A 16,833-nucleotide genomic window follows, 5' to 3' on the forward strand; every position below is an offset into this window, starting at 1 on the left:
GTCAAAGTCCTTCCCATTTTTGTTGATACGTACAGTAGATCTGCCCTTTTTAATGGGGGTTACTAAATGAGATGTGCATAAAAAAATGAAAACAGCTTTGGGTAGTGACCCAAAGAACAAGATCGCAGGTACAAGCGGCTGAAATGAGTTTCCTCCGTAGGGTGGCTGGGGTCTCCCTTAGAGACAGGGTGAAAAGCACTGTCATCCGGGAGAGACTTGATGCTCTTCCGCGTCGAGAGGAGCCAAATGAGGTGCTCGGGCATCTGGTCAGGATACCTCCCTGGGAAGGTGTTCAGGGCAGGTTTGACCGAGTAGGTGGCCTTCGGGAGGACCCAGGACACGTTGGAGAGGCTACGCCTCTCAACTGACCTGGGAACACCTCGGGATAGCAGGCAGGAGCAGGCGGGGAGAGGGAGGTTTGGGCTTCTCTTCTTAGACCGCTGCCCCTGTGACCTGACCTTGGATAAGCGGAGGAAGATGGATGGACAAACCAACAAGAGGGTCACGGTGCAACGCAGAATAACACAAGTACACAGGTGGAACACACAACGCGACTGCACACAAACAATGCGGGTATCAGAAGCCTATACATGCCAAACAATACTATTTTTGGTTGGACCGTGAGTGAGATAGGCATTTGGGTTGATAAGGTCCTGTTGGTTTGTGTGAGTAAGGGTGTAAATATCAAGCCGATTCACTTTATAGAAAGAATTCTCGGGGCATTAAATTGATCACAATCGGACTGTTCAAGTTGTCTTAGAAGACGTTTCGCTTCTTCGATTCATGCTCAACGACTAGGTAGGACGGCTCTACCCAGGTAGGAAACATCCAGGGATCCACTGTACATAACAATGAGGAAGCTTTGGAATGTTATGTTATGCAACGGGGACTTAGCAGTTCACACGTGATTAATGACTCATGGCGTTAAAATAAATGTTGTGGAAAGAACTCAGCTCTGCCTAGCGTCAGAACGGACGCTTGAGCCATTCCTTGGAGATTACGTTGACATTAATAAGCACTCAAATCACTTTGCCGAGAGCACTTTGTCGGATGGAAGAGGCCCGCAACTCTGCGCCGCCTCACCGGCACGTCTTTTGCGGCAACTACTGACAAAGCGCTCCGGTGGGAAATGTCTCCTTTCCATCCGGATAAGTCCTTTCCCTCTGCCTCTTGTGCTCCGTCAGGCAGAAGAGAAGCAAGGAGCTTTTGACCACCAAGCTGATGCAATGTGGCTTTCTAAGTAAGCGGTTACATAAGGGCCGGTGTCTGGGGGCATGACGAGGCGCAGCGACATGGGGCAATGATCCCAGCAGAGATGGCCAAGATGTGATTTCCTGGCTCCTGGGGACTGGCGGCCATTCCCTGATTAGAAATGTGTGACAGAGAAGCTAAATGGATGTGAGTGTTGCATCTGGTTAGTGTTGGTGGTGGGTGGTGGAGTTTCAGAATGGAGGGTTTGGAGGCTCTGACTCATCTGATAAGACCAGTTAAGAAACTTGTGTTCGTCCTTCCAAGGCTCGAGACGCACACGAAGAATGCATCACAGCGCTCCCGTCACCATTGGTCTGCCGGTGAGGACATTCGAGGGAACACTGTATTGTCCCATTGTATTTTCTCTTGCTGTAATTTGTGGCCTCAGACCAACCGTGGATGTGTAATTTTTGATTACAATCGAACCGCTGTGTTTTTTTTTAGCACTCTCTCAGAAATGATAGTGAATTACGCCGAGTGGTTTGGTTGGAAAACACATCACGTCATAACGCCACCCTGCACTACTGCCGTTTGGCATTATCTGTAGTCACACTGTTTATTTCTATTATGCAAGGTGGCGGTTGTCATTGATAACTTTGGTTAACACTGATAACTGTCATCAAATAACCGCATTCACGTATGCCTGCGCTTGTGCAATACTTGAGCTAGCAAGCAGTGCACTTTGACGATGTGGATTACAAGAAACCTGAAGGGTGGGTTCCTAATAATGTGGCCGTTTTCAAGTTTGGTCGTCAATTACGTCACCATGGTGACAGAATGTTACCAAATATAAATATTAGGGACGCTCCGATCAGGGTTTTATGCTGCTGATACCGATTACCGATACCATACCGATACTATTGGCTATATCAGGGGTCACCAACGTTTTTTTTTTTTTTTTACAAAATTAAAATTGACAAGCGCTACTAATTTTTGTAACATTTATTCCATCCATCCATCTTCTACCGCTTATCCGAGATCAGCCTAAGCAGGACGGGGCCCAGATTTTCCTCTCCCCAGCCACTTCGTCCAGCTCCTCCCGGCAGATCCTGAGGCATTCCCAGGCCAGTTGGGAAACATAGTCTCTCCAACGTGTCCTGGGTCTTCCCCGAGGCCTTCCACCGGTCGGACTTGCCCTGAACACCTCCCCAGGGAGGCGTCCGGGAGGCATCCTGACCAGATGCCCAAGCCACCTGTAACATTTATTTTCACAGCTTATTTCAACCCAAACAAAGCAAATATGCATTAACAAAACGCTGGTATCCACAACTCACATTCTGTATTTCACAATTCATTTCTTTGTAGTGTTCTGACATTATGAAATGAAAACCTGAATGAAAAGTAGGCTTGCAGGCGCCTCATGTGGTCCAGGGGGATCCCTGGTGCCCACGGGCACCACGTTGGTGACCCCTGGGCGATATGATACGAAAGGGGGAGCATAACATTTAGACAAAACCATATTTGACTTACTTTTTTTAAATCATTGGTCAGAGGATCAGACGCCGTCTTTAAGGAGAATTTCAACACGAGAGCAAACAGCACACAAACCCGGTTTCCCCCACAGCCGCCAACGGCCGGTCATCCAGTCTGACGAATCCAACCACTTTTCTGGCTATCCGCCTTAGACCTCCGACTGCCACGCGCACACGGCTTCATGATCACATGGCGAGCTTCAAAAACTCACCATACCCTGCCCCCCAAACTAAAGGTTTTTAACGCGCCACCGCGGCGAGACATTTGTCGCGCAGGGTGCAAATCACTCCCACAACGGCAGGTAAGTCCCACACGGCAGACATGTTTGGCGGAGCTGATTGGCGTTCAATGACGCCGCCATGGTTACACAAAATGTTGCGACAAGGTATAAATAGAACTCATGGAGACCTACTGGGAGTGTTCTATCTACAGTGATAGAACACTTGTCGTCGGGGTTCTTTGCACTGTATGGGCTGAAAGGGGGGCGGGGGGGTTCCTAATCAAGTGGCCTGTTTTCCAATGAACTCGTCAACAACGTCGCCACGGTTACACAAAATCTTACATAGTATAAATGGCACAAAAACCTTAGCTGAAGATCTGATGTGGGGGACAGTTGCGACAGAATGAGGCATCGTAACTAGGTCAAGCAATTTGAATGCTGAACCGAAATGTAGCCTGAATGTTTGAAATGTCCTGGAAATGTGTTGACGTCTATTCAGCTGCTATCAGGTTGAGAGACGACCTCGTATTACAAAAGCAGCCGTTAAGAGGCATTTTCAACATGTGACCGCGAGCGGTCTTTGAGGCTGCAATCCAATTAGACAAAAGGGAAGGTGAGCAACATCTATCCCCCATTCTCTCACATCAAAGGAGCCAGATATTTTAAAAAGAGGGAGGGATGGGTTTGCAAAAGAGACCTTTTGGACTAATCCCATCAAAGAAGTGCAAATAAAGCTCAGACGATGTTTTTGTGCAGAGGCCGTGTGATGGTGAGTGTGACAAAAAGTCCAACAAAGGCATGAAGCACTCAGAGCAGAACAATGATGATGACTTTATCTGCAGACAGTTTGCAAACAAACTTTGCGCTACCGGACGCTCACCTCTGGCCCGCGGTACGGCCTCCCGTTGACAATCTCTGGTGAAGCGTAGAGCGGGCTGCCGCAGAAGGTTTGCAGAAGCTTGTCTTTGTGGTACAGGTTGGACAGGCCGAAGTCAGCAATCTGGGAGAGATTGAGGACCTTCATTTGTCACAAACTCCTAAGATGATGTACTTTTTTTATTTTAAGCCCTATTCCGTTACCTTAATATTACAGTTTTCATCCAGTAGCACATTTTCCAGTTTCAGATCCCTGTGGACCACACCATTCTGAAAGCAAATGCACACATGAATGATCAACACTTGACTACCTGTCAACACGAGCATTTGAAAAGAAGGAACATTTTCCGCAAAATAAAAAAAATAATGGAAATCCTTCTACATCGGCATGAAAGTAAAAATACAGCAAACTATTAAAATGGGAGGGCACTGGGAAAGAAGGGCAAAAGACTGTATTTTACAGGTATGCAAATGACTGAAATCAGCGTGTCCCGTATATAGTCATCCCTCGTTTGTGGCGGTTACGTTGTTCCAGACCCGACCAAGATGAGTGAATTTCTGCCACGTCGGGTTCATTATCATTAAATGGAATATTTCCATAGCTATAGCATAGAAAACCTGTTTATGACTTTCTTTCTTTTTTTAAATCATTATTAGAACCCTGTAGACATGAAATAACACCCCTACAGTCACCTTTCCACTCCGATTATTCTTTGTTTACACCACACTGCAAATGCTCAAGGCTACGGGATCACTGCAGGGACACAAGAGACGGTTACGGCTTTAAGCGTAGCATGATAGCGAGCTAACTAGTCAGCCTCCAATTTATTTATTAAAAATGTATACAGGGTTTCAAACGGAGTGGGTAAGAAGGACAAATTAAGAAGCCAAAAATGCACCACTTCCACAATGAATGGGAGGAGAACTTCTTTTCACTCTATCGCGCCGTGGCTGACACCAAGCAGTGTGAAATAATGCAATGCAATGTTACAGTATGTATCAACAGTATTTTAGTACTAATAATGGGGCATAGTCAACCACCAAACAGCAACCATTTATTAATTCATTATTTTTTGAAAAACCATGATGGCGTGAGGGACTGATGTTCGAACCAAGATGTAGCGAGGGACGACATTTATTTGCAGCGGTCCGCCACTAATTCATTAGCGCTGCCTATTAAGAGTTGTCCATGTTTATGCACATTTATGCAGAGACTCCCATTTTTAAAGTTTTAGCTTGAAATTGTCACACGTGTGTGTGTGCTTGGCTGCTTTCTATGACCTAGAGCGGCCCGGGGGCCATTTGCAGCCTGTGGCTCATGTCTTACTGGCTCGCGTCACGTTGTAGAAACGAAAAGCGTAACATTTAAACTGTAAATATTAAGAAATTTAAATTAAAAAAGACAAAATAATTTACATTTAAATTACATTACATTTTTTTAATTCAAATTTATCAACTTTCTGTTTTCTTCAATAAAATAAAAAAAGACTATTTAGCATTTTTTAAATGTGTATTCTAATTATTTTATTTACCACGTTTAATTTTAAATGTACAAATTTTAACTTTTTAAGTAAAAATCCCATATTTTACATTTTTCAAAATTTAAATTAAACAGAACAACAGCAGGCATGGGGAAAGTATAGCAACACGTATAATGCAACGTGAAGAAGCTGAATTCCATCCATCCATTTTCTATGCCGCTTCTCCTCATGAGGGTCGCGGGCATGCTGGAGCCTATCCCAGCTGACTTCGGGCGAGAGGCGGGGTACACCCTGGACTGGTCGCCAGCCAATGGCAGGGCACATATAGACAAACAACCATTGACAGTGTGGCCAACATGCTAACCACTAGCCACCACAAGAAGCTGAACTGAAATTTAAATTCCATTTTAATTGGAAAATTCAAATTGATCAATTTTTTCAATCAAAACTAAAAGTTTTTCATTTCCAAAACGTTAAATCACACAGCATCATTGCAGCAGGCGTAACGTAACGAGAAAAAGCTGAAATGTTGACGTGATAATGACAAAAAGCTTTGTCTTTAAATATGTAGCCCTTTTTAAACCTTTCTACAAAACAAAAAAATATATACAAATATGCCAAAACAATACTGAAAAGTAAAACTGAGATGGTTTTAAATTAGCTTGTCGTTTGTTTGTACGCTCTTTCATTGTTTCGTGTCTCCATGTTGACATCTGCTGTGGCTTCCCTTCTCACTCCATTCCCATTTGTCTCAATTACACCGGCCTGTCATTTCCAGCCTGCATGAGTGATGTTTCCACAACATTTTGGGATTCAAGCAGCAACAACAAAAAAACTGTCTTTAAGTCACTCTCCCCGCACGGCGTCTCCCACGGCTCGGCAAAGGGAGCTTCATTTGGATTTAGCTTGCTGGCTTGTTGTGGCAGTGAGTCATGCTGCCCCGCCCACTTTTAGATTAAGGCTGACTGATCATTCTTTGTGAGGGACTCTCCTATCTGAGGGCTATGACATCACCTTCATCTCCATCTGAGGAGAGGCGTGTCAACAGGGAAGCCTGTCCAAACAAGCCTCAGGGACCCGATGGGAATTATTAAGGCCCCTTGATACTGCCGTCGAAAGCTTATTCTTATTCTTCCGTATTACCGGTCTGATAAAAGGAATTGACACAACATTTTCTTGTCGCGATCCCCTTTCACACGGCTGGACACAGATTTCCACATTTGAGGGTGGTGCCAGAGCTGGAACAGAGGCGGGACGCCGCCTGCATATAAGGGTATTCCGCGATGCTGGGACCACAGCGTGATGTTTACCACCTGACACCCACTTTTCTTGTGTTGAAAGCAATTGTCGTTAATTTCCCCTGACTTCATCTTGCCTTTCACATGCGGCAGAGCCGTAACAGAGCCTGGACAGCGCTTGTGTGAAAGGGAATGTTGGGATAGAGGTGTGCAGTGCAAAGAATCACATCTCCCACTGCTGTGTTGAAATAATTGTCACGTTTTCTGCCTTTTTGTCAGCCTTGCAGAGAATCTTACAGTTCTCACCTACAAAGGCAGAAAATTTACTTGCTGCTCTGCATGAAATGCACCGACATGGAATACGGGGCAGACATCCAACACTTAAAAGCTACTGTCACTTTTTTCCTGGCTTTTTTCTGCCTTCTGGCTCTGAAATGACCGACAAAAAGGTGGAAAATTGACAATTTGTAGTGTTTATAAAAAGGCGGGGTGGGGTTGGCTGGGCATTATTTATATCCCGGCTGTTTTTCATCATTGTAGAAAAGATCAGAGCCCTAGCAGACGCCTGTTTCAACATAACAGGGTGGAAGAAGTGAGTGTCAGGGGTTACTTCACAATGCTGTATCCTGGAATTGTAGAATACCGTTGTCCAGGCAGCTCTTGTGTGAAAGGGAATGCCAAAACGGTGGGACAATGGTGTGGAATTGTGCTGAAAGCGATTGCCGCAGTCTGACAACAGACGGCGGTAATCTAATTTTATGGACTATGGGATACTGTGTCGCTATGGCTGGCATTTTCCCACCTTTTCTGTGTCATTGTTCTGTATAAAAGGCACTGAGAGCCTTCAGACGTCGTATTAGATCGGTGAGACACTGCCTATGTGAAAGGGAACGCCACTTATACATCATCTGCGGGAGGCCAGTTTGCTGTGTGAAAGAGCATACTGTTTCTGGCATTACCCAGTTCTGTGTAAAAGGCACAAGCGGATAATTGTAAGAATACAATTATTTAGCAGGATGTCTTCGTAAAAAAGGCTGTGATAAGGGTTGACATGGGCGTGTCTGGAGCCAAATCCTCTGGAGAGATCCCTACTTTGCTGGGACACCCACTAGTGTGTCAGATGAGGACAGAATGAATGCAGGGGGGGTGGGCCTCAAAGCCTAAGCCTGAATTAAACTGGCCTGAGTTCTATCTTCACTCAGAAACAGATGACTGTAGTGCCGGCGAGCCAAGACAAGCAAACGCTGCAAAAGCTGGCCGATGAACGGCGGAGGCGCATGGTGAATGTTACAATAGCCTGAAAAGCGCGTCCGGATGCGTGCGAGCAAAGCCAATTAAGGAGTGTGTGGGGTTTTCTTACCTTATGGCAATGGTGCACAGCCGAGACTATCTGCCTGAAGAAGTGTCGCGTCTCCCGCTCGCTCAGGCGGCGCCGCTCGCTGATGTAGTCGTACAGCTCGCCCTTGCTGGCGTACTCCATGACGATGACAATCTTGTCCTTGTTCTCAAACACTGCGGCGTGATAAGACACACACAGAAAAAACAACACACACGATCACAGCGTGTTCTATGGCTATAAACACAAATATAGCACAATATATAAAAACAACACCATGAACAATTTCTAATTTTCACATTTGGGAAGTAAACCATGTGTGTGTGTGTGTGTGTGTGTGTGGGTGTGTGCATGTGTTAAAATTACCCTACAATGCGTAACCTTCTGCATGCTACCCTCCTCCATGCTCTTCCACTTCCTCCTTGCTGTCAAGTGTGCTTTTACATGCGAAAGATCCATGCCGAGCGCCTATCAAAAGGCACTTCTGCCACCTTGTGGCCGTTTTTATGGCTTACAACTGTGACATTTTAGTGTGTTGCGTCATCAACTCTTTTTGCCTCTCGCGCTAAAACCATAAAATACATCTAAATACGTCTTTGGTATTGAATGAGTTAATACAGTAAATCATGCCGTTTCATTGCTGAATATGGCCTATTATTAGTCCAAAAATAGGCATATTTAAGGAAATGTTACCAATTTTTTTTTTGCCAAATTAAGCATTTTCAAGGGAAAAAACCCATATGGAAAAGAAATAGAAAAAACATTTTAAAAAAATGTTTCATATATTGTGCATCACATAAGGCTTATGTGATTAACTCTTGAAAATGGCCACTTTTGTATTTTTTTCATACAACTGATATATATTACTATAATATTTACTAAGGACCTTACACCTGGTTTCACTGTCTGATGCATTACATACAAGTTTCAAACTTGATCAAATGTATGATTTATTTATTTATTAAATGTATTATTTATCGTTTCCATATGGGAATGGCTAAATGAAGTACAATTAAGATGTAAGGCATTCAGAAGATGCATTCAAAGACATTGTGATAATATGTAGTACTGTACACTGGTCACTAGGTGCCAGTCATGTTACTGTAATGTTGGGTGAGACACACAAGCATGGGGCTGTGCAGTGCAAGCATTTCGCTTGCATATGCGCTTAGAAAAAATAAAAGGGAGTACCGATTCCAACCCTTTCTTGGGCCCTTTGATTTCCACGTCAATGGAATCATGGGATTGGCCGATAAAGACGGAATCTATTGTTAAACGCGGAACTTCACTGAAATTGACACAATTTTAATGAAACGCCGTCATCGTGAGGGGACGGAACGTTTGTGTGGGAAAGCGTTTCCCCAGCGGACCGCTCAATCTTGACGGAATCTCGCCACAAACACTAACCGCCCCTTCCCGAATTAAACACGTGGATACGGCAGGCTGAAACACGGCCGAAAGCTGGCGAAAAAGCTTCAAAAGTCCTCTCTTACGGAACATGACTGGAAGCTTGCTGGGTTAGATTAGTTTAGCAGAGCATGCTAGTGCTAGTGCTAGTGCTAGTGCTAGTGCAACTCAGGTTGTATGAGCGTGTTGTGTTTTAGTGCTTGTTAAAGTCAAATTTCTGTTCTGCAAAATAAGGACGAGACACACGTTTATTCTTTCACCCAGCTTGTCTTAACCATCAACAGACAACAACACACACACACACACACACACAACACACTTCCGGTCTTCAAAATAAGAGCACTGTTTGCAACATCTTGTCTAAATTGTGAAAACAAAATAAGGGCGTACAAAATATCTGTGGAATCTGGGATAACTGGCAGTGTCCAGCCAGAGGAGATGGCAAGAGCTAGCGTTAGCACTGGTGTTACTGACAGTGCTAGCAAAGTTCACAAGTGCCAGGCGACTTGACTGCAAAAAGCTGCGGAACAAAGATGTACTCTGTGTCTGAGGGTTGCACAAGGCCTTATGACGGCACTGTGTTTTTATGTATGAGTGTGTTTTATGTGTGTGTCACCGTGTACCTTGTTTGAATGTTAATAAAATTGCCTTATTTAGGAAATTTCACATTGCTCCCAATTTTTTTTTAACTAAACCGACAGCCGGAACAACAGGCTTTTATTGCAGGTTTGAATGATCAAGCCGGGCCATGCTAAAACTCAACTCTGAACACACGTCATCACTTCCTGTCCGCCACCCCAACTCAACTACCCTTGCACCGGAACACATTCACAGCAACACACAGGAGCCCAGCTCTTATTTGTGCCTTATATGTCTTATTAAAACCTTGACTATGGCGTACCGTTACACCCCTAAAAACACTACAAACGAATGAGATGGGACGACAAATGGACATTGTGGACCAACACCCCTTTGGATGCACAACACTACACTTCAGAACCCCGCCTCATGTGTCTGCTGACTCCTCTCCAACAAAGCAGGGAGGGACTGCTAAATCCATCAGGCCCACTCCTCCGAGAGGCCGCTGGCCAGCAAAAACAAGACACTCGCCGGGGGACTGGAGGGAGTTCTGCACGAGGCGGCGGTCCACCGTTGTGTCAAGAGATGCCCTCGACACATCGCACATCAACGTCAATGTCACCACATTTCTCAACTCACTCCCACATTCCACTAGGAGCACACCGAGGCTGCTCGTCCAATAGGATCCCAAGGATTGGACAATAAGGCCGTGGAGGCGCCGGTAAGTCACGGCTCAAAAACACACAGAGCAGACGGCTTACATGTTACATTTCTCGCAAGTACAGTAGACGCCCCTACAACATAATAATCCGTTCCGAGAACCTTCATGTTATAGGGTTTTTATGTTATACGAAGCGTAAAATACATGTAAATAGCCTAATCCGTTCCAAGATCTTCCCAAACTCACACCTTTGGCCCTTCAAAATATTCAAATATGGTGGGAAAATATAAGAAAACGTTAGCATAAACATAGTAGAGTAACATTCCAATATAAAAAAGGTAATAAATAAGATTACTGTAAATGAATAAAAATGATAAACAAAAACAATCAACTAGTTTAAGGGCGACTACGATGAGGAAGGAGGTTGAAGGGAGAAGCCTGTCTCTCACACAAACTCACGTACGCGCTGCATAAGTCAGCCAATGAGATGAGAGCGTAGGCGGTGCCCCGATAATCAGCCAATGAGCGCGTGAAGCGTCAGAAGGCGTCACCAAGTGTACTCTTGTTAGTCATGGAAAATGTTTCCCTCTCTCTGTCGCGCGAGCAATTCAAATCGAATTTCTGAACTTGCACCGACTTGACGCTTTACGTTATATGGAATTTCTTACGTAATACGATGCAAAAACTTTACATCAATTCTTTATGTTCAGTGGAATTTACGTAAAAGGAGGTTTATGTTATGCGAGGTACTACGGTATCTCTAGAGGAAGAGGAATAGCTAACCGCTAAGATAGCTTGAATGTAAAGTAGCAAAAACAAAAGAATAAGCGCTTAATACAGTTACACCTATTTTGTGTTATTGGTGATTTGTAACAAACAACATTTGAGACATAAATATACGTCGTATAATGTTACCAAAATTTTGGGCTTTAAAACATCCCAACAGTGGGGGGACTGCGAAATGTTAGCCACTGATTAGATAGCCATCGGTCGGCTAGCTGATTTTTGCGTCATTCGGCAACAATCACGTCTTCAATGAAGGTAAAAGTCATCTTAAATGTCCTTTTATCCCTTTCACTCGTCATTTAAATACATTTGGAATTGTTTCATGCATGTAAAAGTATAAATGTAAAACTGTAAAAACAGCTTTTGTGTTAACATTTTTGAGCGTTTTGGCATAGCTGTGTTAGTTAGCAAAAAATTACAAAGTCAACCACTTTTGACTTCACAGATAGAAGGAATTGACTTTTGCTTCCTGTTTCCATGTCTTAGCAAGCTGCTAACAAGGACATTTTGTGATTAAAAAAAAAAAAACACATTACAAAAACAGTGGGACTTGCGCAGTATTAATAACACAACGAGATGTGCAGCATATTGTACACTAACCGAAAAATTTTGCCGTAAATGTTTTACATGGACTGAAAAACACACTAGGCAAACCGAGGTTCCACTGTATTATTACGTTTTGGCGCCTGTATGACAATAAACATGATTAATTATTTCCAAAATACCCGACAAAACCTGAAACGTGCAAAAACCAAAGCAAATTTTTCAATAGAAAATCATGTAAATCCAATTACAGTAATCTGTTCCAGACACCAAAAAAATGTTAACACAAAATACATTTAAAAAAATAATTATAATAAAATGCGGAATAATACAGTACAGGGCAAACGGACTAGTTTGTTACGCACAATATTGTGGGAAAACTGAGACAGTGGACAAAAACTGGGACAAACTTTGTTGGCAAAAAGCGAATCATACAGAAACTGGGGTGTTGGAAAAGCGTGTTTTGCTGGTGTTTCTGATGGCAATATGTGTTCGTCCTGGTTCCTGGAACTGATTGTGTTGGACCTGAGAGGTTCGACTGTACAGTGGAACCACGTTTAGCGTGTTTTTCGGTCAAACGTGTATGCCAAAATTTTGCCTTGGTTTGCATACATTTCCCGGCTAGAGTACAATATGGGGCTTGTTGTGTTTACATTGCATGAGTCCAACTGCGTTCTTAAGGTACGTCCTTGCCAGCATCTTTAGCGTGCTAACAAAATGCTTTGGCGTGCTAACTGGAACCAGAAGTCAGCTACGTCGGTGGTCTATGATGTCATCAGCGGTCGACTCAAAAAAATGTTAACACAAAACATTTCTAAATGTATATAAAAGACCAAAAAGGATACATTTAATGTGACTTTACTTTTTAAGAAACATTTAAGGTTACTTTTACCTTCATTGCAGATGTGACTGTTCCCAAAGACCCAATGTGGCAGCGAGATCAACACCATCCTCCTTAACACCGCCTCCCTGTTTTGCATGAGTTATTTCTTGAATTCAATGGTGTTGCTCGCCTTCGTTATCCAAATGCTGCCACTTGCAAATTTCTTTGGCTCCATTTTGGGTTACTGAGGTGAGAAACACGACTGAATTCAAGAATCAACTCACGGCAAAACAGAAAGATTGTGTTGAAGAGGAAGATGTTAATCTCGCTGTCACATTGTGTCTTTGGGAACAGACACGTCAAGATTAACGTCTTTATAATTGTAAAACTATAAAAATGTGTTTTGTGTTAACATTTTTGAGATTTACTGGATTTACATTATTTCTTATGGGAAAAATTGATCGGGTTAGCATCCGTTTTGGTTAGTGTCGGCCCTCCTGGAGCGAATTAATGATGCTAACCGAGGTTCCGCTCTATACTGTACGTACTAGTCAATACATGACTATTTGTCATGAATCAAATGGCTTCAAGCACCAAAAAGCAAGTTTATAGGACCAAGACGATAACAACATGTTGCTCCACATTCTGGGCCTAGATTTTCCCACAGGGCCTCTGCTTTCCACACCCTCCTCGCCTTCCCCCGTCTTTCCTGGGGTCCTTTTAAAGATATAATCCTCTGCAAAAACACACAGTTGCTGAGTGATGCTAATGCCCCCTGATTGTGACTGTCTGGACGCCTTGGAAGTCACACACTGGATTTTGGGGAGGCCGGGTTAAGAGATCGGAGCGTCTGATTGGCGGACGGGGCCGTGTGACCTGGCCTGACATGCACGCTGACCTGCAAGCAAATTCTCAGCTTGCACTTCCATTTACCTTTGACCCTTCCGCCTCCTCCTCCTGGCTTACATAAGTCTATGTTGTCAGGTTGCTGCCTCGCTAAACCATCACTCAACTTTGGGCTTTTGTTCGCAGGTCAGACTGATTAGCACCTATTGTGGACCTAATAGACACACACTGATCATGGACTGTGTGGGCAAGAGCACACCTAACACACACTTTGATTGGTGGAGTCACGTTACATTGTTGCTATGTCATAACACAGTGGTGTCCAAAGTGTGGCCCGGAGGCCATTGGCGGCGAGCTGCTAGGTTTTTTGTTGTTTTTTTTGGCCTGTCAAAATATTGAGAAAAAAATAAATCTTTATTTTTTAAGTTGAAATTTTATGAAAAAAAAAACAAAACAACAAATAAACTTGTAATATTCTACAAATGAGGTCGCAGAAAAAGTTATGGGAATAAAATTGACAAGAAAAAAGGTGAAATACATGGAAAATTTAAAAAAAATGGCAGAAAAGGAAATAAACAGCTGTAATTTTATGAGAATAAAGTCCAAATATTAAGAGAAAAAAGGAAAAAGTTGCAATTTAATGACAATAAACTCGTAATATTACGAGTACAAGTAGTCGCATAGAGTTTAAATATGAAATCATTTTTTTAAAGTTATGATATGATAAACAAGCAAAACAAAAAAGATGTCATTTTTGCTGAATTAGGATGGGGCAAAAGGTATATTATGGGAATAAAGCCATAATTAGAAAAAAAGAGAAAATTTACAAGAAACATAGATGGGAAATTTAAAAAGACCACAACTGCAGAAATGGAAAAAACGTCTGTAATTTTACGAGAATAAATTTAAAATATTGTACTATGAGAAAAGAGTCGAGTTCTATTGAAAAAAGTCACAATTTTATAACAATAGACTCATTATATCATAGTATTATTTTTAAAACACCATTTTAGTCACATAGAGTTGAAATATTACAGAAAAAATACCTTATTTGATCAAAGTCGTGATATTATGAGAAACAAACAAAGCAAAAAAAGTTGTACTTATTGGAAAATGTGGTTGGGGAAAAGTTTTATAGTAGTGTGGGAGTGAAGCCAAAATATTATGAAAAGATTATGAGCATTAAAGGTGATAAGAGTCGACTTGTTGGCTTCACTTTTGAGAGAAGAGGCACTGCAACCGCTTTTCAAGTTTTTCATGACGTCACAAAAGGAAAAACGTCCTTCCTCATGGACGCGACCCTAGCTAAATGTGCCCGCCTTGTGTGTTTGCCTATCATGGCAGGCTTCGCTACACATCTTCAATAAAGCCTGGGTCTCTGCCAACTGTCCATCACGTCAGCTACAGAGGTGGGAGCTGTAAGTTGCTTTTCCAGGACGATGTCGCTGGTAAAATGTAATGTTAGCACTTGAGCATCACATAGCGTAATCCCTCAGACTTATTTAAAATTCCTGTAAAAAGTGTAGCACATTTCATGCTTTTCTTTTCGTTCGTATTTTCTGCCGTTTAAAGTTCCAATTAAAATCTCCAAGCACCATCAGATTACAAACAGTTGGAGTTTCATGTCGCAATTCTGTGCATTTCCAGCACTATGCAGCTTTAAGGGGTTTGTTTTAAAGGCGGGAAGGGTTGCACCAAGGTAGAAGAAAAATGCACTTTTCAAAGCACGCTGATGGATGCAGGATGTTAACGCAAAAAGGGAGTGGTAAAACTACGTTTCATCTCACACACACACACACACACACACACACATATCCGCTTCTGCTTTGCTTCACACAAGTAGGAGTTGTTGGAAAGGGCGGAGGCCACGACAGTGCTCGCCACGTTCTAAGCGGTCTGCTCACGCTTGCACGTGCACACGCATACTTTGCACTGGAGACTGACATGCTGGCACCTTCCCAGGGTAAACCCTGCTGGGGTGTACGGTCCTGCACTGATAACAACCTGTCGCCTTTGAGACGCAGCAAAAGGACAGCAGTTAGGTCAGAGGTGTTCAATTTTTAAATGAAACGTTTTATTATTAAGGGAGAAAAAAATCCAAATCTACATGTCCCTGTGTGAAAAAGTGATTTCCCCCTAAACCTAATAACTGTATGGGCCGCCCTTAGCAGCAACAACTGCAATCAAGCGTTTGTGATAACTTGCAATGAGTCTCTTACACGCTGTGGAGGAATTTTGGCCCACTCATCTTTGGAGAATTGTTGTCATTCAGCCACATTGGAGGCTTTTCCAGCATGAAGCGCCTTTTTAAGGTCATGCCACAGCATCTCAATAGGATTCAGGTCACTGACTACTGGCCACTCCAAAGTCTTTTTCAGGTTTGTATTTTTTTATATTTTTGTACATTTTTTTGATAGTAAAAAGTTTCATTTAAAAACTGCATATTTAAAATATACAATATTTTCATTAAATTCAATTAATTCTTCTAAAATAGTCTTACATTTTTTATATTTTCCACTTTATTCCCATAATGCTACAGCTTTTTCCCCAACCAAATTTTCCAAAAATGACGACTTTATTTTGTTTTGTTTGTTTGTTATCATATCGTAACTTAAAAAAAAATAACATATTTTTTCTTTAATATTTAAACGCGACTACTTTTACTGATAATATTATGAGTTTATTTTCATTAAATTGCGACTTTCTTTCCTTTTTTCTCTCAATATTTTGACTTATTGTCAGAATATTACAGCTGTTTATTTCCTTTTCTGCTGCTGTTTTTTTTCTTCCAAGTATTTCAGCTTTTTTCTGGTCAATTTCTTGTAAATTTTAATCAATTTGTTGTTTTTTTTTACAAAAAATAGCATATTTTTTCTTTAATATTTAAATTAGACTAAAATCGCATTATTTTTCCATAATATTTTGAATTTATTCCCATAATAATATAAATTTTCCCCAACCTAATTTTCCAAAAATGACAACTTTATCTGCACTCTTCAAATTTAATTCATTACATTTTTTTGGTTTTGTTTTATGGAATGACTTATGGAATTTGATGCAATGATTGTAGAATGATTTAATGTTTTATGAAGTGATTTTACCTTTCTTTTCTGTAAAGCACGTTGAATTACCTTGTGTACGAAATGCGCTCTAGAAATAAACTTGCCTTGCTTTGCCTATAATGTCACGACTTTTAAATATCTCGACTCCATGCATCTAAAATCATATAATTTTTCCACGATATTTGTATTTTGTTCTCATAATATTATGTTCGTTTCTCCTAATATTACAACTTTTAAAGAAATAAAGATTT

At 42.0% G+C, this 16,833-nt stretch overlaps 1 protein-coding gene across 2 annotated transcripts in view; it reads right to left on the bottom strand.

Annotated features, from left to right (window-relative positions):
- nuak1b (NUAK family, SNF1-like kinase, 1b) overlaps positions 1 to 16,833 on the bottom strand; it is a 40,488-nt gene that overhangs the window by 5,388 nt on the left and 18,267 nt on the right. For both annotated transcript variants that reach the window (XM_054776741.1, XM_054776743.1), the window contains exons 3-5: positions 7,900 to 8,051; positions 4,025 to 4,090; positions 3,825 to 3,944 (exon numbers count right to left, since the gene is read on the bottom strand). In XM_054776741.1, the coding sequence (XP_054632716.1) occupies positions 3,825 to 3,944; positions 4,025 to 4,090; positions 7,900 to 8,051 (338 nt within the window). The remainder of the gene's footprint in view (positions 1 to 3,824; positions 3,945 to 4,024; positions 4,091 to 7,899; positions 8,052 to 16,833) is intronic.

This window comes from Dunckerocampus dactyliophorus, chromosome 5 (genome assembly GCF_027744805.1).
Source record: "Dunckerocampus dactyliophorus isolate RoL2022-P2 chromosome 5, RoL_Ddac_1.1, whole genome shotgun sequence".
Lineage (NCBI taxonomy): Eukaryota > Metazoa > Chordata > Actinopteri > Syngnathiformes > Syngnathidae > Dunckerocampus > Dunckerocampus dactyliophorus.